The sequence below is a fragment of the Pteropus medius genome, unplaced genomic scaffold (assembly GCF_902729225.1).
Source record: "Pteropus medius unplaced genomic scaffold, Ma_sr-lr_union100, whole genome shotgun sequence".
Taxonomy (NCBI): domain Eukaryota; kingdom Metazoa; phylum Chordata; class Mammalia; order Chiroptera; family Pteropodidae; genus Pteropus; species Pteropus medius.
Genome location: NW_024344378.1, coordinates 9,839,601 through 9,861,359, shown reverse-complemented (window position 1 = coordinate 9,861,359; position 21,759 = coordinate 9,839,601). Strand labels below are relative to the sequence as shown.

Below are 21,759 nucleotides of genomic sequence, written 5' to 3'. Positions count from 1 at the left end.
AAAAGCAAAGTGATAATATGAATAGTTTTATATGTAGAGAGAGATGTTTTTTATAAATTATCAAATATATAGAAATCAGACACATTTTATACCATTATTAATTCTTAATAATTAAAGAATCAATCTCTGAATTGATGTCGGTGTTTTGAGGATGGAGTGCTTGGCGAAAGAGATATTATGCTGCTTCAAGATAGACGATGTGCCGGTTGGTTCCTTTGAGCCTTAGACCCGATCCCTGATTCTGTATTGAAGGAAGCACAGCTTAAAGTAGTTAGGATTGTGACCAAGATCATTAGGGGGAAAATGAGGTTTTTATTTCAGATATGTAGAATGAGTAGGAATCATTGAGGGGAAAAAAGAGATTTGTTTCTAGGACATCTGGGGAATGATCAAAGGACTAGAGGTATTTGAAAATGAGAGCTAAGGAGGCAATCTTAATGAAATTCAAAATCTGGCAGGATTTTTTTTTAATGTATTTGGAACTGGATTCTTTGGTTAAAAATAAGAGATTGTTGCTAGCTCTGTTATATTTTATCCTTTTATATTGGTTAACTTTAGTTGTTCTGTTTGGTTCTATGCTAGTATACAAGAAAGTGTAAGTGTTCCTTTCTAGAAATTGAGATTTTATTAAGAGAACAGAGAGGAAAAGCCTAGCTTTATAGTAAGTCTTAGATTCCCTTCCTGACATTTCTCTGGTGCTTGTTCCACCTGGTCTTTCTGTCTCCTTGCTTTCCGAATTTAGTTTTTCTGTGTAGCACCTCCTGAGACTTTTTGCTCAGCCATCATATGCTTTTACCCCTCTGAACTTTCTCATCTAAGTCTTTCTTCCTTAACTATCTGTTTTTATCTTTTTACCATTCGAAGCACTTTTCCAAATTGCATAGGAGTGTGTGTTAAGGATAGACGGCACCATTAAAGTCGATTGCCCCCTTTTCTTGTAGAAAGCACTTACAGAGACTGAAAGCTGAAATAATAGAGGATATAGAAAATGCCAATTGCAGCCTTTTGAAAAGCACACAAGTTTATTGTATAATGTTTAGTTTTGTCATAATGCATAGTCGTCAATGATATATGCGTATTAATTAGCTTAATTAAAGGTTAGGGAACTATGTGGACTCATTTGCTTCTGTGACATTTTTCACATAACACAATTTAAGTCTTAACAAGTCACAGGAGGGACAAAGGCAACTTTGAAAAGCATTTTTTCTTTTAATATGACTTCTAAACATTGGGATAGATGAAGAATTTTTTAGAAGACATCGAAATCAAGATGTAACAAATTTTATTTATGTTCATATGTAAAGAATACAGTAGAACATTAATTTTCAAAGCAGACTCCAAGGTGTGATATTTCCTCCACCCTCTAATCAGCTCCTTAACAGAGTGGCTCCAGATTTCTCTCTTACATAACTTAAAAAATAATCTGAATCACTTGAAGGCTTTGATCGTAAGCAACAGAAATGTCCTGGCTTACTTGAGCAGAAAAGGTAGTTATTGGAAGGTATACCAGAGAATACTGTCTCCCAGCATTCATTCTTCCCTTTTTTTTTTAAATTTAATTTTATTATTAGTTTCAGGAATACAGTACATTAGTTAGACATTTATATAGTTTACTGTATCTTTCTTCTGGGTCTACACCTAGCCGTTACATTAATGCTAACTACATTCCTTATGCTGTGCTCCCCATCCACGTGACCATCTATCAACTACTAATTTGTACTTCTTTAACCCTTCACCCTTTTCTTCCAGCCCCCCAATCCCCCTCCCCTCTGGCTGTCACCAGATTGTCCTCTATATTTGTGAGTCTGTTTTTGATTAGTTTGCTCTTTTTGTTCCTTAGATTCCACATGTAAGTGAAATCATATGATATTTATCTTTCTCAGTCTGACCTTTTTCATTCAGCATAACCTCTAGATCTATCCATGTCATTGCGAATGGTAGGATTTCATTTTTTTCTTAATGACTGAGTAATATTCCATTGTATATCTGAACCATAACTTCTTTATCCAGTCGTCTGTTGGACATTTAGGTTGCTTCCATATCTTGGCTATTGTAAATTGTGCTGCCATGAATATTGGAGCGCATAGATCTTTACAAATTATTGTTTTGGTTTTCTTTGGATAAATACCCAGAAGTGCATTTCTTTCTTTTTAATAGAGTTCACTCAGCTTTTTGGCTCAGCACGTGACCTTCTAACTAGGAACCACATTTCTCAGCCTTCCTTGCAGCTAGTCTGGCGTTTGTTCTGGAGTTGGGTGAATAGGTTGTGCGTGAAAGTGCCATGGGGAATTTTAGAATATCAAGGTCTTCCCCAGTGGCCAGTAAAGGGCAATAACTACAGTAACCAGTAGCACTTGCCCACTTGCCTCTAGAATGTTTCATGAGAGAGAAATTAACTTTTAGCTTATTTAAGCAACTTATTTTTAGTTCTCTTAACCTGTACCCTAATTAATACAGAAGGATATTATTGAGTAGCTCACAAAAGAGATGGGAAGACTGGAAAAACCTTGGTCGGAAACAGAACCTTGGTTGGGTACAACAGAAATCTAAGTGGGTAGGATCACAGCAAAGATGGAGCCACGGGAAAGTTGGTTAGGATATTCCTGTCACCGCCACCACTGACATCCTCACTGTGGATACTGCATACCGCAGGCGTGGATAGAAAGAATCCTATATTGTCCCCACATCTTTGTATCACTTCTGCAGATTCGAAGTCCTGCTTGGTAGCATCTCTTGGCTAAACCTAGCTCTTACCTACACCTTGCTACCTTGAGATATAGAAATAGAGAATTTAACTTTTCTGATTTGTATAGTGGGAAGGGATCCTGCTTCTGAAAAAAATTCACACATTAAGAGATTTTCCCAAACGTGAGAAGAGGATTCAAATGATTGGAATCTCCTAAACAAATAAAAATCTAAATAAAATATTTTAAAGTATAGATTGCTGCCGTAATTGACAAGGAATGGGCTAAGTAGCTCTCTAATGTCTGCTCAGAAAAACTTTGCTACGTGGAGTAGATGGTAGGAGCAGGAGTTTAAAAAGACAAACCAGCAGGCTTCCGGGGACAATTTTTTCTTAATCCATTACGACAAAACATTTTATTCCTCTTCTATAGAAATAAAAAACAGATTCCATCTTTTATATACAAGATCATTACTTAGCCATTTGAAGTTGTCCCTGTCTCTTTCCTATTCCAGAATGTCCTGCTCATTCCTATTGTTCGATCCTTTTAAATGTCTTTACGATATGTTTTGTTTTCAGTAGTCTTTTTCAATCCAGTTCAGACACAGTTCTCACGTAAGGATTGGAGTTGGTTGTTTTCAGCCTTTAAATTATTGATTAAAAGACAGTACCTGAATATGTAAATCATGTAATTTGATAGTTTTGTATAGTGCCTTTGATTCTTTATTTAAAGTCATGCTTTATTTGGACCTATTTCAGTTTCTGTATGTTCTTTGTCCTTTACAATTTTAAGGCCTTCCTTGATTCTAAACTTACTCCTAGAAAAGCTTCATCTCATTTACCTTGTAAGACTAGGTCAAATCCTCTTGTTACATGCATTTATAGGATGGATGCCTTTTAAATATATAGCATTTATCATATTTATGTTTGTGCGATTCTTTGATTATCTTTCCTATTGGAATATAAACTTCGTGAGGTTAAGAATGATTATGTTTTGATTACCTTTGTATCTCCAGCACCTTCTGGTAGTGCCTGATGTGTAGTAGCCACTCAATTTTTTTTTTCTTTTTCAGTTGAAGGAATTAATTAGACATATATTAGTTTGGTAGTATAGTGATATGTGGACATTCAAATACAGATGTCTTAGCCTAGTACTCCAATAAGTGATGTAATTTACTTGATATATAAAACATAATTTTAAATATTGAGAGAAAATAGAAATTGAGCATCTGGTTCTTAGATCCTTTGTCTTGTATTTGTTTCATTCAATCCTTTGGTTTTAGATTTCAGTATTTGCCATTGGGTGGCAGTATTGACTATCAGAACACACACTTAGACTCCATGTATTATTTAAGTTGTAAAAGCTTGATAATTTTGTTCGTTTTAGAAAAATATGAAAATTTTTTAAACTCAAACTCATGAATATTTTATCCTAAAATATCTTTTTCTGGGTTAGTCATATAACATATTAAGAAACAATTACTTTAGGATAGCGTATAAATATTCATGACAATATAGGTTGCTTTGAAGAATTTCACAGGATAGCTTATATTTTTCCTTTAGAAATTTAATAATAATAAACATGATCTCTTTATTTAACTTTTTGAAGAGACAAGAGACATGTAGTATACTAGATTAAATTCTTCTCTTTTAGTTCATTTCTCTACCTAGCAAAAACGGCAGATCTAACTTTTTGCAAGAGCCAATAAAATTAAGTCTTTATTCCTAACCTACTTGAAAAGGTGACTGTTTAAAAATAAAACTAGCTCTAGGAATACAACAAGCCTTACTTGCTAATTCATTCGTTTATCGTGTTCATTTGTATAACACAATTTTTTGAGCTTTTAATTGCTAGGCACTATCCTAGGTCCTGTGGATAAACTGTGGAACAAAGATAACAAAGATCCTTGTGGATCTTTCAGTCAAGTTAGACAGATAATAAATATAACGTGTTTATATTAAGTATAGTATATTAGAAAGGGATAAGTGCAAAGGAAGAAGAAAGGAGAGCCGAGAAAGGGGGAGAGAGAGATTTGGGGATGGGAATTACAATTTAGAAGAGAAAGGTTAGGTTAGGCCATATTGAGAAGGTAGTACATGAGCAAAGACATGAAACAAGCGAGGGAGTTGGTCATACAGATATTTAGGAGAAGAGCATTCCTAGCGAAGGGAGTTGTCACCGCAAAGGCCCTCAGCGAGGAGCATGCCTGGCGTGTGCAAGGACGAGCAGAAAGGCCAGCGTGCCTGCAGTCGAGTTACCGCGGGGGAGAGTCGTCCGATACGAGCTCAGAGAAGTTACAGAGCAACGGAGGCGACTGGGGATATGGAGTTGGAGTGACAGAGGGATGCGAAGAATGGAGCTAGATCGGCTAAGCCTTAGCATTGTAGGCCATTGCAAGGATCGGACATTGACCCTGAGTGAAATGCGGAGCCATTAAATAATTTTGGGCAGACGATTGATATACTCTGAGTTGTTTTTTTTTTTTTTTTAAATGCTGACTTGGTTTTGATCTTGGAGTACGATGGAATTGTCATCAGCTGATATGAGGACGATTTTAGGAAAGAGGTTCAGTTTGATTTTGATGTTTAGTTTGAGATGTCTTTTAGACATCTAAGAGGAGATGATGAAAAGGCCGTTAGAATTTCGTGGGGAGAGGTCTTTACTGTAGCTATAAATTTGTAGCTGGTTGACGTAAAAATATTAAATTGGAAACTATTAATGGTACTGAGATCAGATGAGATTACCAGGGAAGTGGATAGACATAGAGAGAGAGTAGAACAAAGGATTGAGCTGTAAGTCACAACACAATTCACAGAGTACTCTGTACTAGACGCATAGGTTCCTTCCTTATAGACGCTTACCTAATGTTAAATATCTCCAACCATTTGTTTTTTGTTGCCTCTGACTTAGATAAGTAGGATAACCTGCTCTCAATGCTAGTTAATGCTATATTTGTCATCTTCAACTAACCAGAACTAGAGTCTACAAAACTTTGTTTTAGGCCTTCCACAACTCAAAAATAGTAAGTTGGAAACCACTGATCTTCACTAACAAAAGGGCAGTTTCTTTCCACCCTGTAGAAGCATCATTGACGTAAACTGTGAGAACCAAGCATTCTTGGAACAGACTTAGTGTGATGTTTATCACTCACACAGTTCACTGTACTATAAAATTAAAAAATTGTCAAAACAGCTGTGGATATTTAAAAAACACTGAAATTGATACCTGGCCTTTGGAGATTGGTTTTAATGGCCTAGAAAATGTTTAGAATAATCTCGATACTGAATCAAAATACAATTTTTCTAATGATGTTAGAAGGTAGGACTCTTGCAGTGATGTTACCTTGTTTGGCGTGTTTTTGGAGAACCTCACATTCAGTACATATATTACAACATACAATTTCTGGAATGTTACAGTAAGTTACACATACTTCTCTTAAAATTTCCCTTCTCGGCATATTTTCCCTTTCCTGTCAGCAATTTAATTTCTTTTTGGGAAATTGCCTTTCACTCATTGAGAGTAGTCTTGATGGGACGATATATCCAGATACCTGTCTATTCTAAGCTTGATTTTTCAGGCTCATTTTAGAATTCTCTGAATTTCCTCATATTTTCCAATAAATTTCTATTTTTCCTAGCCAAAATTAGTTTCTGTGGCTTACAGCCAAAGAAATCTAACTGCCATATTAACAGTTAGAGGGTATATGTATTTTTTTCTGTTATTAGGTTTATTTAAAATACCAAATGTGGTATCTGCAGTATTAGAGTTATTTACAGAACTGCAACCTAACAGCCTGCATTTGATATAGTTCAAAGTTAGCAGTATTTATGTAATGTTCTCACTTGAAAGCTGCAAAGAGAAAATAAAATTTGACCTTTTAAATATGTACCTTAATAGTAAAATAAATATTTTTTTCATGATGGCATACATTAAATATGAATTGAAGGTACGAGACAAAACTGTATTGAAAATAATTCTAAAATTCTGGAGCAAGAGTTATCCTCCTCAAAATCCCTTATTTGACTGGATCATTTTTGGTTTCTTTTTCTGTTTTAAATGATATAAAGTAACTCCATTCAGACTTATTCTTGCTTTGAGAAATCAAAGCCTGCCGTTGAAATATTAATCAGTAAAAGGAACAACATATCTGCCTCATTGTTGGAGAAGGTAAAATTTTACTCCTAGGTTTTCTATTCTGCATTTTTGTATGTAACAGTTATAGTTTTTCTGGTAACATCAGAAATTAGTGTAGCAATCTATTCGTAAATTTGAGGGTTCTTAGGGGAGTTGCTGTTTCACATACCTGAAGACTTTAAATTTTTACCCTTCTTTATGGAAGCAAAGTTATTTTGTAAGTTGAATCTATGTAAAGCCAATACAATTTTTAAATACTAATTTCCATTATAAAACCAGAGATAGGCTCTTTTAGAGAAACTTTTTTCCAGTGCAAAATAATTAGAATACCTAGGGAAGGAAGAAAGAATGTAATTCAGTAGTTTTGGAATTGTGTTGGAAAAACTTTCAAAACTTTGTAATACTTTCTTTATCCTAGGTTTTGTCCTTTGCAGTTATTTGTCAATTGGATTTATTTGTTATTATAGGAATTTTTTTACTTATAATTTTACTGTTTTCTTTTGGCATGTATATTTATAATATCTGATAACAATAGGCTTCATTAACCTGTAAGTCTAACCTGTAGACTTATACTTAGTTTTCTTGTGTATAAAATGAGGGGATTGACTTAATAACAACAATAAGGTCACTACTATAAAGCTTTTATTACAGTATTAAATATTAAGTACAATTTTATCTTCACAGAATCTTATGTTCTTCTAGATGTGATCTCCATGATTAAACTGAAGCTTAGGAAAGTTAAGTAACTCACTCAAGGTTTCACAGCTAATAAGCAGGAAAGCTAGGCTTGACTACATAGCTCATGCTCTTAATCTTTTATAGCTCTAAGGTTATTTTCATTCATTCATTCACTTGTTCACTAAATAAGTGTATACTGAGGGCAATCAGTATATCAGTTGGGGTGGTAGGCGATGTTAAGGATTTTTTATTTTAGGTGTGATGGGAAATTATCGAAAGAATTTTAAGAGGGTAGCAATCGGAGTGGATTTGTATTTTTAATCATTTTGGTTGCATTGTGGAAAGTTGAATATGACAGGAAGGAAGCAAGAGCGGAAATAAAGAGACCAGTTCAGAGACTATTGCAGTAGTCTAGGTGAGAGTGAATGGTGGCGTGGACTAGGATGGTAGTTGTAAAGGAAAGGATCAGTGGTTGGAGTCTGGTAGAGGTGACAGAATTTAAAAATATTTATATTTGTAAGGTACAGATACTCAGATACCAAGCAATCAAAATGGATGCTGGCCTTAGGACTGGAGCAGAATCCTGGAAGAGCCATGCTATGACAGGCGTTCTCTCTCTAGCTGTCAATTGTGGAGAGGTCTGGGTTATCTAGGGAGAACTGGGAAGGGGAGGCTGGGTACTTGGGCATGTGAGACAGCACCTACTTGTTGAACTATTTCCGTATTTTAGAAGTTGGAAAGGCTGAACCCCTGCGACCTAATGAATGTTAGTTTAGGATTCGTTGGTGGATTAGATATGGGGTGTGGGAGAGAGAAATCAAGAATAAAATCAGTCTTTGCCCTGAGCAACTGGGTGAATAAAATTGCCATTCACTGGGATGGCAAAGTTGCAGATTTGGAGAGAAACATCAAGATTTTAGTTTTAGACATGTTAGATTTGCACTTAGACATCCAATTGGAAATGTCATGGGGGTAGTTTGACTTTGAGTCTGGAATTCAAGAGAGCGTGTGAGGCTGGAGATACGGATTTGAGAAGGATAAGTGTCTACATTGTATGATTATAGAATAGCCTTTTCCCCTCAAAAATCTGTCTCCAGCAGCCCATCACTAATGCCCAATGTGCCTTTAGGTGGCAACTGCTTTTAACTTTTTATAGCATTAGAAATTTATTTATGCTCTTCTGATTATTAAGCTACACATAACCTGTGGAAAAGGCAGCATATTAAATCTTTATGAAAGCCTACTGTAATGTGAATTAGTTTATTACATCCTATTCAAGATAGCCGGGATCCACTTGCCTTGGACAGATTCTCATATTGATTGACAGAAGTTATGCACGGAGAGTTATGCAGAGATGTTGCATAAGGGGCCAGATTATGCAATGGTAGACGATTTTTCATGGACGTTTTTATAAAAAGAGAGTCTTGGATGGCCTTAACTGTAGATATCACTGTTAGAATTTTAATGGATGGTGAAGGCTTTGTGTGTATAAAATGTTCTTGATAGTTTTGTTTTGACTTAATATTCAGTTTAGAAATTTACATCTTAAATCATTTTAGTTATAGAATCAAGCAAGCCACAAATTATAACATCTAATTTTCCTTAAAATTATGTCATTCATAAATCATCATATTTATAAAATAATTAATTTAGAGCAAAATATAATCTGTAGAGTTTAGCTATAGACTATTCCTTCTAATAATTTCTAGAAGTTACATAAAATTTGGTAGTCAAAAAGATAGGAGGAATTTTGACAGCTGTTTTCTTTTGTATAGAAAATTGGATATTTCAGATTAGAGTAAAATTTAAAAAATTTTCTGTTTTCTATATTAAGTAATATTTAGTTTAAATAAATTAAATTAATAAATTGAATTATTAGTGTTTTCTATAATTACCCTAACAGATCACCACAGAGTTACCATTTTGGAGGTTACAAGTGTGAAATCAGTTTTGCAAAGCCAAAATAAGGTGTCATCAGGGCCACACTCTGGAGGCTCTAAGAATATGCATATTGATTTTCCAGCTTCTAGAGCTATAGTCTCTGCGTTTCTTGCCTCCTTTTCCCTTTGTCTTCGAAACCTGTAGCACAGTATCTTGCTTCAGTGGTCATACTGCCTTCTTATTCTGTAGTCCAGTTTCTCTCTCTTACAACGACACTCTTGATTTACATGTAGAGTCCACTTGGAAAATCTAGGATAAACTCCCCTGTTCAAGATCCTTTCATTATATCTGCTAAGTCCCTTTTGCCAGAGACGGTAAGATTCACACGTTCCAGTAATTAAGATCTAGATATCGTTGGGGGCCATTATTCAGCCTTTCACAAACCTGCTCTGAAATATTTTGCTTTAGTGCAGGTTCCGTAAAAGATAGTACTGACTTAATTATATCCCTGAGTCCGAAGAATTTTCATGTCGCTATTCCCTATCAGACTCTTTGTCAAGTGATACCCTAGTGTTATTTGACTGCATCTAACTCTGTGCCTTTAGGTGGCAACTGCTTTTAACTTTTTATTTAGAAAGAGTTTCAAATATTTAGAAAAGTTGCAAAAATAAGAATAGCAAAGAATTTTCGAATGTCCTTTACCTAGATTCACCTATTATTAACATTTTACCCTATTTGCTTTATTATTCCTGACTTACATGATTTAAAATAAATCTACATTTCCTTTTTAAGAAAACAAAATATGCCAGTAGATATATTCGTTATATGTAATGTCCACATGATCTCATTTCTCTTCAGTTAAATTAGAGATTGACAAACGTTTCTGTGAAGGGCCATAGAGTAAATATTTTTGGCTGTGTAGGCCATATGATTTCTGTTGCAAATACTGACTGTGCTTTTGCAGTATGAAAGCACCCATAGGCAATACTTAAATGAATGAGCATGCCGTGTTCTAATTAAACTTTATTTATAGTAACAGGTAGTGGGCTGCATTTTGCTCATGGGCTGTTGTTTCCCAACCCAGTGAGTTCTAAGAGAGTTAGAACTGTATTTAAAATTTTTTTTTTAAATCACTATGTTCCTTTAATTTCTTTGATTACTAAGGAATAGTTCAATCTTTTCACTCAGAAATAAAATTTTATATGTCTGATTTAAAAGATTGTCATTATCAAAGAGGTAATCTAGGGTGCTACTTAGTTGTGCCTGAAAAATACAGATTCATAGAATGTAAACTTTGAAAAGGACTTTGATGATGCACAAATGAATGCATGAGTGAGTGCACAGATAAGCAAATGAAAATTGTGTAAGCTAATGTTTCTCAAAGCACCGTTCATTTGGAAGTTTTAAAATGTGATCCAATCATAATCGAAAACTTTTGATATAAGCAAATTTAAGATCAAGTGATTGATCTCATAATTAAGTAAAAATGCCACTTGAATTCAGTGCCAGCATTTGTATTGACTTTTGAGTTGGGCCAAGTAGTATACCTCATTATAAGCTAAAAAGAAAATTATTGAAATGTACTGATATTTTCCTTACAAGTGAAGTCCAATGATGATATGGCATATTATATAATTAAAAAGGTTTATAAAAAATAGAAGAAAGAAAAGTGATGGAATAATTATGTTGTCAAAATAATACAGGTATCCTAAATTAATGTGAAAAAGGTGTTTTAAGAACTAATATAATTTTCAACCTGGAACCAATGATTTAGTTTGAGCAAAAGAACATCAACTCTCATATTAAGTGAACATTTATTTTATTAGTTTTATAAGTTTGTTTATACATATAATTTAGAAATATACGTTGGTTTTATATTTATAAAAGAACTTTAAACATAAGGAGTTTATGTCTAGTTTTTGAGCATATTTTAGCTTTTTTAGAATTAAAAATTATTTGTGAGCCTTTCAGTTTGGTAGAACCCATGGAAATGCTTCCTTTAGGAGCATTCGTTTCATTGCTTAAGTTTGGGAAACACCAATCCAGTCTCGTCTCCTGGATTGATTAAGATAGCAAGACTCATGAATAACATTATGAATATGGATAGGAAAAGGCAGTATTTTCAACTTACAGTATTTAAGTTATCCTGAGCTAATTAACATTTTAATTTTATTATGCACAATAATTTTTCTGTTTGAGGATAATAAGTCCTCCCTACTGATACCAATTTTGGTTGTTAATAATAATAATGCTAAAAATAAATATAATTTTAATATTTGTTTAGTAGTTTACAATTTACAAATGCTTTTGTTTCCACGGTCTTTTAAAAAAATTAAATACTTATAATAACCCTTAGGAGATAGATTGTTATTTTTGTTTTATAGATGAAGGCTTGATGATGGGAGGGGTAAACAGACTTACCCCAAGGTCACACTTCTAGTAAGTGACAGAACTGAGATTTGAGTACATTGTTTTCCATTCTGATATTCTAGTAGCCTACCGAAGCAAAAATGAAATTTTATACTCTTTAAATGATTCTTTTAGATTGTGATATTTATTTGAACGTATCCAATTCCGATTGTGTGTATGCTTTGACCCCCTGTAGGCATTACATTTCGCGTTAGGCTTTTCCCTATAATTTATAGTTTAGACCATTTGTTATGTACCTTTATTAATATGATGAGCATAGAATTCCTGATTCTCTTAATCCATATATTCTGTTTCTATAATCTGAGGTCTTTGTCTAATGCATTGTGTTGTTTGATTTTTTTTTTTTAAATAGGTCCTGATTGTTCTTTGAATGTTCCTTCCACTGAGTCTTACTGGATTCTACCAAATGTTAAACCCTTCAGTCCTTCTGTAGGTCGGGCTTCTCATAAAGCAGTTTTACATGGGAAATTTATGTGGGTGATTGGTGGATATACTTTTAACTACAGTTCTTTTCAAATGGTCTTGAAGTAAGTTTTTTTTTTTTTTTTAAGATTTTCACAATTTGTTATTTAAGCCAGATTTTATTGGTAACAAGACTATCCTAAATGTCTGTTTTTTTTTGCTGTCCAAATTTATGAATGTTTATTTTATGATAGTATCTATTTGCTACATGGAACTGATTTGAGAATCTATGAATTTAGTATATCCATAATTAAAGATTTGTCATTGTGCACATAGGGTTGTTTTGTATAAATATTTAATTACCTCTCTAGAGTGCTTTTAATAAATTCTGAGTAAGAAAATATTAACTTCAAGTAAGGCCAGACCAGGCCTGTATAAGACACTATGAATCCTGCCACATTTTATTTCTTCAGAATGAAATATAATTGTTTATATAAAAAATACTTTCAATTTGCACTGTAAATTAATTTACCTGAACTTTTTTTTACTTTGAATTTACTTTAGAAGCTTTTGTTCGGAGAACAGTGCCAGTATTATAAAACAGATCATATACTGTTTTCTCAATAGAGATTGTCCTCTGCATGATTGGATGATAAGGGAAATCACATGGATGGCAGCTTTATCTGATTTCTTTTCAGATGGTGATTATATTTTATGAATGTTCAATACTAGAATAAAAGAGGAAATAGGAAGACTAATTTGATTATCAATGTTTTCAGTGGTGATATTCATAATATATAATAACTGGTGCGACTTGGGCATCAGCCAATCAAAACTGACCCTGGAAAGTGTACCATAATGGTGCGTACTCAATAGGTTGCTGGATTTAGAAGATAAATATACAGGATACCCAGTAAAACTTGAAATTCAGATAAACAGTGAATAATTTTTTAGTATAAGTGGGCCCTTGCAATATTCTCTTTTGAATTTGTCCCAAGTAGTCCATGGGTTCTACCAATATTAAAAATTGTTTATCATTTATCTGAAATTTAGATTTAACTGGGCATCCTGTATTTTATCTGGCATTCCTACCCACTAAAAATACTAGCCCTATTAGTTTGGGTATTTAAAAATTCTGCTGCTTATAAGAAGAGATTGATTTAAAACCAGGATTGAATATGACTGGAATTAAAGTGTAAAATAAAATAAATTCTAGAGAGAGGGAGGAAGAGTTTTAGGTATTTCAGTTAACAGAATTCTGTAACACAATATATAAGGGATAAAGTATAGTAGAAATAATTGAAAGAGAGTTGGGATTAAAATAAATTGTTAAGATATGAAAAGAACCTGAAAAAATGAGATTCAAATGTGGAAACGGAAAGTAAATTAATTACGATTAATGAAAATGAAAAAGCCTGTGAAAATAAAGTAGAACGTTTTTTGCATTTTTAATGGGCTGTAAGAAAGCAAAGAATATGTAAGACCAACGTGGTCCACAAAGCCTAAGATACTTATTTACTGTCTGGCCCTTTACAGAAATAGTTTGCCGAGTCCTAGTTTATGGTCACTTGGGGGAAAACAGTGTGTTGGGTGCAGATACTGGTAGGTAGGTAGCTGTAGTAGTGCAAGTCTGTGGAAGTTACGTTCTGATCGATTATATTTTCCTCATTTATCATGCTCATTATCTTATAACTCCAGTATAGGAAATAAGTTAAACATAATACTGAAAACAGTTTTTGGTAACCCTACCCGACCCCCCTTTCTTTTTTCCTGATGAGTTAAAGGAAGAAAGAGAAGAGTGGGGGATAATAGTTGATAGTGAGCTTCTTAAACAGGGTCCTAGTCAATTCTTGGCTGGGTGCTTCCTTTCGTATGTTTTGGCAAATTGAAGAGATTTGAGGGTAGAGTATGATGGTGACAGCTTCTGTTAGATAAGCGTTTGAAATCCATAGTTTGGAACTTCTGTTTTCATATGTATACTTTTAGACCAGCAAAACAAATATTAATTTTCATTTTCCATCCTGTAATTTAATAATACCTTAGTTTTATGTGAGATTCTATCTTACTAGATTCATTTTGTACAATCTCAAACTGATCAGTAAACTAGGTATATTTGCACATAGAATATACATACTTCTTGGTTAATTTATATAATGCTAAGTGCATATAAAAGAATAAAAATGAATACTTAAAGCAAATGGCTATTGTAACAATGGAGAGAATTTCTCTCTAGTTCCAAAAGAAAAAACTTACTTTTTTTTTTTTTTAAATTAAAAAATGCAGAACAACTCACTATTGTTTAGGTTAAGCGATTGGTTGAAATTATTAAAGCAATCGAACAAATTAATTCCAGTAATAAATAGCCTAGTCCAGTTAATGTATATTACACATTTAGGTGATTGAATCCAACTTACAGTAGGTATGTCTTGAATGTTTTTATTAAAAATTAACTACTATGGTACATGAAATTATGAGTTTATTCTAATTGTTTTGAATTTAATGAATACTTGAATACAGGTAAGAAAGCATATGCAGATTAAAAAATGAAAATGAATCTAAGCTTACAAAGTTATTTTTTTTCTTGCTTTTAGTTACAATTTAGAAAACAGTATATGGAATGTAGGAACTCTATCAAGGGGACCTCTCCAGAGATATGGTCACTCTCTTGCTTTATATCAGGTATGGATCTTGCTTTTTAAATTTTAATTATTATTATTATTATTTTTAATTTACCTTAGAGAAAAAATAAACAAAATGTCAGATTTATTTCAAACAATGAGAATAATAGATCATATGGATCAGGATAACTTGAGGTATCATAGATTCATATACTGTTTTAGTAAAAAAATGGATTTTAGTACAGTCCTCCATTGAGCATGAGAAGAAATAGGTAAACTTTTGTCCATGGCTTTTTATTTAGTCATCAGGTCAACCACTTTTTTAAAAAAAATTGTGGTAAAATACACATAGCCTAAAATTTATCATTTGAACCATTTTTAAGTTAGAGTTCAGTGGCATTAAGTACGTTCAGATTGTTATATAACCTTACCACCATTATCTCCAGACCTTTTTTCATTTTGCAAAACTGAAACTCTGTACCCATTAAACCATGACTCTCCATTCCCTGCTTCCCCAGACCCTGGTAACCATCATTCTGCTGGTCAGTTCTTTGAGGTAGATAGCCAGAAATGGAATTGCTGGATTATATGGTAATTCTATTTTTAATCTTTTGAGGAACTGCTGTATTGTTTTCCACAGTGGCTGTACCATTTTACATTCTTACCAAGAGTGCACAAAGGTTCCAGTTCCTCCATATCCGTGTCAACACTTGTTATTTTCTGTTTTTTTTTTTTTGTTGTTGTTGTTATTGTTTTTATAATAACCATCCTAATTAGTGTGAAGTGGAGTCCTTTGCCCATTTTTTAATTGAGTTGTTCGTTTTTTGTTGTGAAGTTATAGGAGTTCTTTATATATTCTGGATATTAACTTCTGATTAGATATGATTTACAGATATTTTCTACCATTCTTTGGGCTATTTTCTTTGTACTCTGTTGATAGTGTCTTTTGATGTGTAAAAGTTTTAATTTTGACGTTCAATTTATCTGTTTTTAATTTTGTTAACCTGTTCCTTTGATATCACATCCAGGTAATTGCCAAATCCAAATGTCATGAAGTCTTTTCCCTATATTTTCTTTTAAGAGTTTTAAAGTGTTCTTATATTTAGGTCTTTAGTCTGTTTTGAGTTAATTTTTGTTTATGGTGTATGCTAAAGGCCCAATTTCTCGCTTTTACATGTGGATATTGAGTTTTCCCCGCATTATCCCAGTGTTCTATTGCTTGGGTTTGTACTACATTTTGTTTATCATTTCATCAGTTGATGGATATTTGGGTTGTTTCTATCTTTCTGTTGTTATGAATAATGGTGCTATGAGCATTTATGTATAATATATTGAAAATACTGTCTTTTTCCCATTGAATGGTGTTGGTACCTGTGTTGAAAATCATCTGACCATATATATGAGGATTGATTTCTATGTCTGTATTTTGCTAATTCCACACTTTTGATTACTGTCATTTTGTAGTAAGTTTTTAAATAAGGAGTGTGAGACTTTTAACTTTGGTCTTATTTTTCAAGTTTGTTTTGTCTATTCAGGGTCCTTTAAAATTCCATATGGATTTTAGGATGGATTTTTCTATTTCTCCCAAAATATTATTGGGTTTTTGGTAGGGATTGCATTGTAATCAGTTATTTTTATATATTCACTGGATTCATGAATTTAGCATGATTAAAATGACAGGCTACTTAGGAGGTTTTTGTTTTGAATCCACAAAGATTCATGTGTTTTATGGTCTGTGCATCGATTTTTCAAGTCAGAATTTATATATTTCCCGTGCTTATTTAAGAAAATTTAGGAAATACAAGAGCCATGTAAAGATTAAACTACCACTTTTTTTATGCACATGCATGTTTTAAAAATAAAAACCTATGTATAGATGTAGTATGTACATGTTTCTTTTAGTTTAGTCTTTTAGTTTATTTATTTCAGTTTTAATTGAGATATTGTTGACATACCATATAATTCACTCATTGAAAGTATACAGTTGGTTTTCAGTATATTCTGAGTTGTGCAACCATCTCTTGCAGATTTGTGCAAAATTGCAGAGTTGTGTGTAATCAAGTTTAGAACATTTTCATCACCTCACATAGAAACTCTGTATTCTTTAGTTATCACCCCAAACCTCCTCATCCCCCCAGCCTTAAACAATCATGATTCGACTTCCTGTCTTTATAGATTTGTCTATTCTGGACATTTCATATAGATGAAATTGTATACTATGTGGCTGTTGACTGGTGTGGTGTAGCATGTATCAGCACTTCATTTTTAGGGCTAATATGGATGTATACTACATTTTGTTTACCCTTTCATCAGTTGATGAATATTTGTGTTCTTTCCAACTTTCAGCTATTATGGATAATGGTGCTATGAACATTTATGTATAAGTTTTGTTGTGAACATATGCTTTCATTTCTCCTGGATGTATATATAGGATTGGAATTGCAGGGTCAAATGGTAATTTTATATTTAACTTTTTGAGGAATTGCCAGACTGTTTACCAAAGTGGCTGTATCATTTTCCATTCCCTGCAGCCATCTATAGATCTCCACCAGCTCTTGTTAGTATCTGTCTTTTTGATTATAGCCATCCTAGTGGGATCTCATTGTGCTTTAATTGAATTTCCCTGTTGACTAATGTTGGTGAGCATCATTTCATGTGCTTATTGGTGACTTGTATTTTCTTTGGGTACTTTCCTATTTTTAAATAGGGTTATTTGTCTTTTTATTATTGAGATATAAGAATCCTTTATATATTCTAGATACAAATCCCTTATGAAATATATGATTTACAGATATTTTCTCCTATTCTGTGAACTTTCACTTTCTTATGGTGTCTTTTGAAGCACAAGTTTTTTAGTTTTGATGAAATCCAATTTATCATCTTTTTCTTTTGTTTTCTGTGATTATGGCATCATATCTAAAAATTCACTGCCAAATCTAAGGTCATGAAAATTCACCGCATGTCTTCTTTTAAGAGTGTTATAGTTTTGGCTCTTACATTTAAGTCTTTGATGGATTTTGAGTTAAGTTTTGTATATGATGTGTACTAAGGGTTCAAGTTTTTTCTTTTGCATGTGACTGTCCAGTTCTCGTAGCACCATTTGTTGAAGAGACTGTTATTTCCCCATTAAGTGGTCTTGGCGCTCTTGTCAAATATCAGTTGGCCGTAAATGAATGGATTTATTTCTGGACTCTCAGTTCTGTTAACTTATGTGTTTATTTTTCTGCCAGTCGCACACTGTCTTGATGACTTTTGCTTTGTAGTAAGTTTTTTAAAATTAATTTTTATTTTTAATTACAGTCGACATTCAGTATTATTTTATATTAGTTTCAGATGTACAGCATAGTGGTTGGACATTTATATAATTTACAAAGCGATCCCCTGATAAGTCTAGTATCCACCTGGAACCATATATAGTTATTACAATATTATTGACTATATTCTCTATGCCGTACTTAGTTTTGAAATAGAGTGGTGAGTCCTCGAATTTTATTTACTTCTTTGAAGCTTGTTTGGATATGCTGGATCCAATTCCATATTTAGTCTTTGCCTAGTTGCTCTGGCTAAGACCTCCAGTATGACATGGAATATAAGTGGCAAAAGTGGACGTCTTTGTTTTGTTTGTTTTTGGGAAAGCATCCAGTCTTTCATCATTAAGTATAGTATTAGCTGATCTAAAATAATAAAGATCATTTTATTCGATGATCTTTATTAAGTTGAAGAAATTCCTTTCTATTCTTAGGTTGTTGAAAGAGTCTTTCCATAGCATGAGAAATGGTAATAAAAATGTACTCCACGGAATTCACAAATGTGGTCTACCTTTTTGGTGAACAGTGCTTGATCAAAGCGGTGGATGCTCAAGACGAGCCCAAAGCAGTACACATAGATGGTAAAATTCAAGTGTAACAATGAGGGACTCAGCAAGTAGGATAATAAAAAAGTATAGTTAATCGACTATGCAGTGTAATTGTTCTAAATAAAATATGTTAAAGTAATTTTTGGAAAGCACGGATTCCCTTCCCCTCTTCTTGTAAGCAAAAGCATTAATTTTCATTACTCATGTGTTCCCATTTGACTTTTTACAAATAAGAGCAGCGCCTTATGCATGTTGTGAGCAATTAAATTTAAGTTTAAAGTTAACCTTTATTTTTAATTACTATATATTGCTAAGAAATAACTATTCTGTTTATTAATACATGTTTTTTAATTTACAGGAAAACATCTTTATGTATGGAGGCAGAATTGAAACAAATGATGGCAATGTTACAGATGAATTATGGGTTTTTAACATACGTAGTCAGTCATGGAGTACAAAAACTCCTACTATTATTGGACATGGTCAGCAGTATGCTGTGGAGGGACATTCAGCACATATTATGGAGTTGGATAGTAGAGATGTTGTCATGATCATAATCTTCGGATATTCTGCAATATATGGTTATTCAAGCAGCATACAGGAATACCATATCTGTGAGTTATTCTGATATATACTCTTTTTTATTAGTTGAGAATATTTTTATCTTGAATAAAATATTCTTATGAATTTAGTCAAAGTGATTAGTTTTTTGAATTCAGAATTATAAGCCAAGAACTAATACTTTTTAATATAAACTTTTTGGTGTTTTGTGTTGGATTTTGTCTTTTAATGTTTATCTTCTTACCCAAATTTGGAGAAATGTTACCCAGTAGTCACATTTTCCAAGGATTGAGAATATTTTTAAATATGAGAAATTCCAGTAGGTGGTGCTGTTTCTTTGGGTTTTACTTCTGGACAAGAGCTAAAACTAATCTACTCTCTTTAGTACGCATTCCACGATTTCAGGATTTTTCATTTTTCAGGGTTCTCTACCTAATCTTGTTGCAATATCTCTGTGTATGTATCACTCTTTTAAAGTAAGCTTCCTGAGGATAGTCTATTGGCTTCTATAAGAGATTATTATCTGGTGTGTGAAAGTGACTGGAGCAATCTACATATGACTTTCTGTACCGCTCTTAAATACTCTTCTTTGTTTTTCTGGTACTTTATTATTTTTAAAAATTCTTTGTGAAATTTTCAAATAGTTGGAAGTTTTTTTTGTTTAAATTTGTCGATAAATGCACACACCCACACACCCACACACACCCCCATTGTCTCTGCTTAGGTTTAATAACATACTCCATTTCTGGCTTCGGCCAGTGTTGTCAACTCAAGTTCTTTGCTTTTCTTTTTCTCCCTGCCTCACCTTGATTCTCCCCTGCCCCCCCACTTCCACCCCTGACCTATGGATATTGCCATTTCCCCTTAAGAACTGGATCTCTGAAGGTGGGTCGTCTCCTCCTACACACGTGCACCCGGGGCCTGGGGCACCCGGGGTATGGTCTGTGGCTCTACCTGGGAACCCAGGACCTTCTGCATGTAAAGCAGATGAGCTAACCACTACACTATGGAGCCACCTCAAGTTCTTTGCTTTTCTGTGTATATTCAACTATACACAACCTTTTAGAGTCCTCGTGCAGTTTTAATGAGGGCACTCAGGTGCAGATCACTATTAGCAGCACGTGTACGCAGAGTGAGACCCCCCTTCTAAAGACCCCCCTGTTTCTTCTGCACTCTTTTCAAGTGATCTGTGTTCTTTTCCAGATTCCCAGTAAGCTGGGCTGACAGTGGGATATGTATCCTTCTTCCTTCTTCTTGCCATTTCCACTCCGTTTTCACTCCTTCCTCCTTTGACTCATTCAGCTCTCAGTCGTATGTCATCAGACTGTACCACCTGTTTTTTCTTCTTGTCTTCTGTTGCTTCCCAGATCACTGTTTTATTCCTTGAAAGTAACAAATGAACAAGACACAGAAACAAACAAAACTCATAGACACAGACAACAGTCTAGTGGTTACCAGAAGGAAAGCGGGGTAGGCGGAGTTAGAAAAGAGTAAAGGGGGTCAAATGGATGGTGACGGAAGGAGATTTGACTTTGGGTGGTGAACATACAATGCAATGTCCAGATGATATAGAATTTTACACTTGAAACCTATATAATTTTATTAACCAATGTCACCCTAATAAATTAGAAAAAAAAAAAAGAAATGAAAGAACAAAAGAAAGAATATAGCTTCTGGCTCACTGTCACCCTGTCCCATATACATTAGCCAAATATTTTTATGACTTCAGAATCCACTTAAATAATTCTTTTAATACTTGGCCTCTCAATTTCTCGATCTCTCTTTCAAAGAACTTGTTTTCTATTCTAATTGAGTTTCTCTCTCCCTTATCATACCTGCAAAGAATTCCGTAATGTCCATTTCAAATATCTTACTCTTCATGTACCACTGATCTTTCCAGCTTACCCCTTCTGGTACCCAAACATTGAGAATTCTTTAACCTTATGAGAGGCTTTAGTTCAGGCCTCTTTTCAGTTTTTCACCATCTCTTACTCCCTCTTGCCCATACTTCTAAACATACCAAGATTTAAGTTCATAATCACCAGTCTCTCTTCCAACTCTTTATAATGACTATTTCATACATTTTCCTCTTTCTTCAAACTTCCAGTACTTCCTTCTTCATCATAACTCTCACCTGATGAACTTATCATTTTTATCGAGAAAATAGAAGTGATCTAAAGAGAATTTCTGCTGGGGGGGGGACCAAGTGTAATGGTTAATAAGTAATTCTGCATTGAATAAACCTGCTTACATGCATTATTGTTATAACAAACTCATAATAGAATAGAAAGCAATATGATTGTCGTTCTAATTTTTCAGATAGGCCTCAGTTGTTTAAGCAAGAGTTTCTATGTAAAAAGATTTTTATTTTTTGATTTTGTTATTAATTTTTGTATTATATAATGTTCAGGGAACGTCGTAGGTATTACTTCTACATTTTGTAATTTATCGAAATTTCTTTTATGGCCTAATTTTCATAAATATCCTATAGGCACTTGAAAAGGAAGTAAATCTT

The 21,759-nt window shown here is 33.5% G+C and overlaps 2 protein-coding genes across 17 annotated transcripts in view; one reads left to right on the top strand and one right to left on the bottom strand.

The window, feature by feature from the left end:
- The window catches only part of ATRNL1 (attractin like 1), a 627,375-nt gene that overhangs the window by 27,844 nt on the left and 577,772 nt on the right, over positions 1–21,759 (top strand). For all 16 annotated transcript variants that reach the window (XR_005654640.1, XR_005654641.1, XM_039871115.1 and 13 more), the window contains 3 exons: positions 12,160–12,334; positions 14,801–14,888; positions 19,042–19,297. Coding sequence is in view for 14 of the 16 variants with exons in the window: in XM_039871115.1 (XP_039727049.1) it covers positions 12,160–12,334; positions 14,801–14,888; positions 19,042–19,297 (519 nt within the window). In the remaining 2 variants the exon portion in view is untranslated. The remainder of the gene's footprint in view (positions 1–12,159; positions 12,335–14,800; positions 14,889–19,041; positions 19,298–21,759) is intronic.
- LOC120609742 (translation initiation factor IF-2-like) overlaps positions 1–21,759 on the bottom strand; it is a 449,818-nt gene that overhangs the window by 29,764 nt on the left and 398,295 nt on the right. The window lies entirely within an intron of this gene.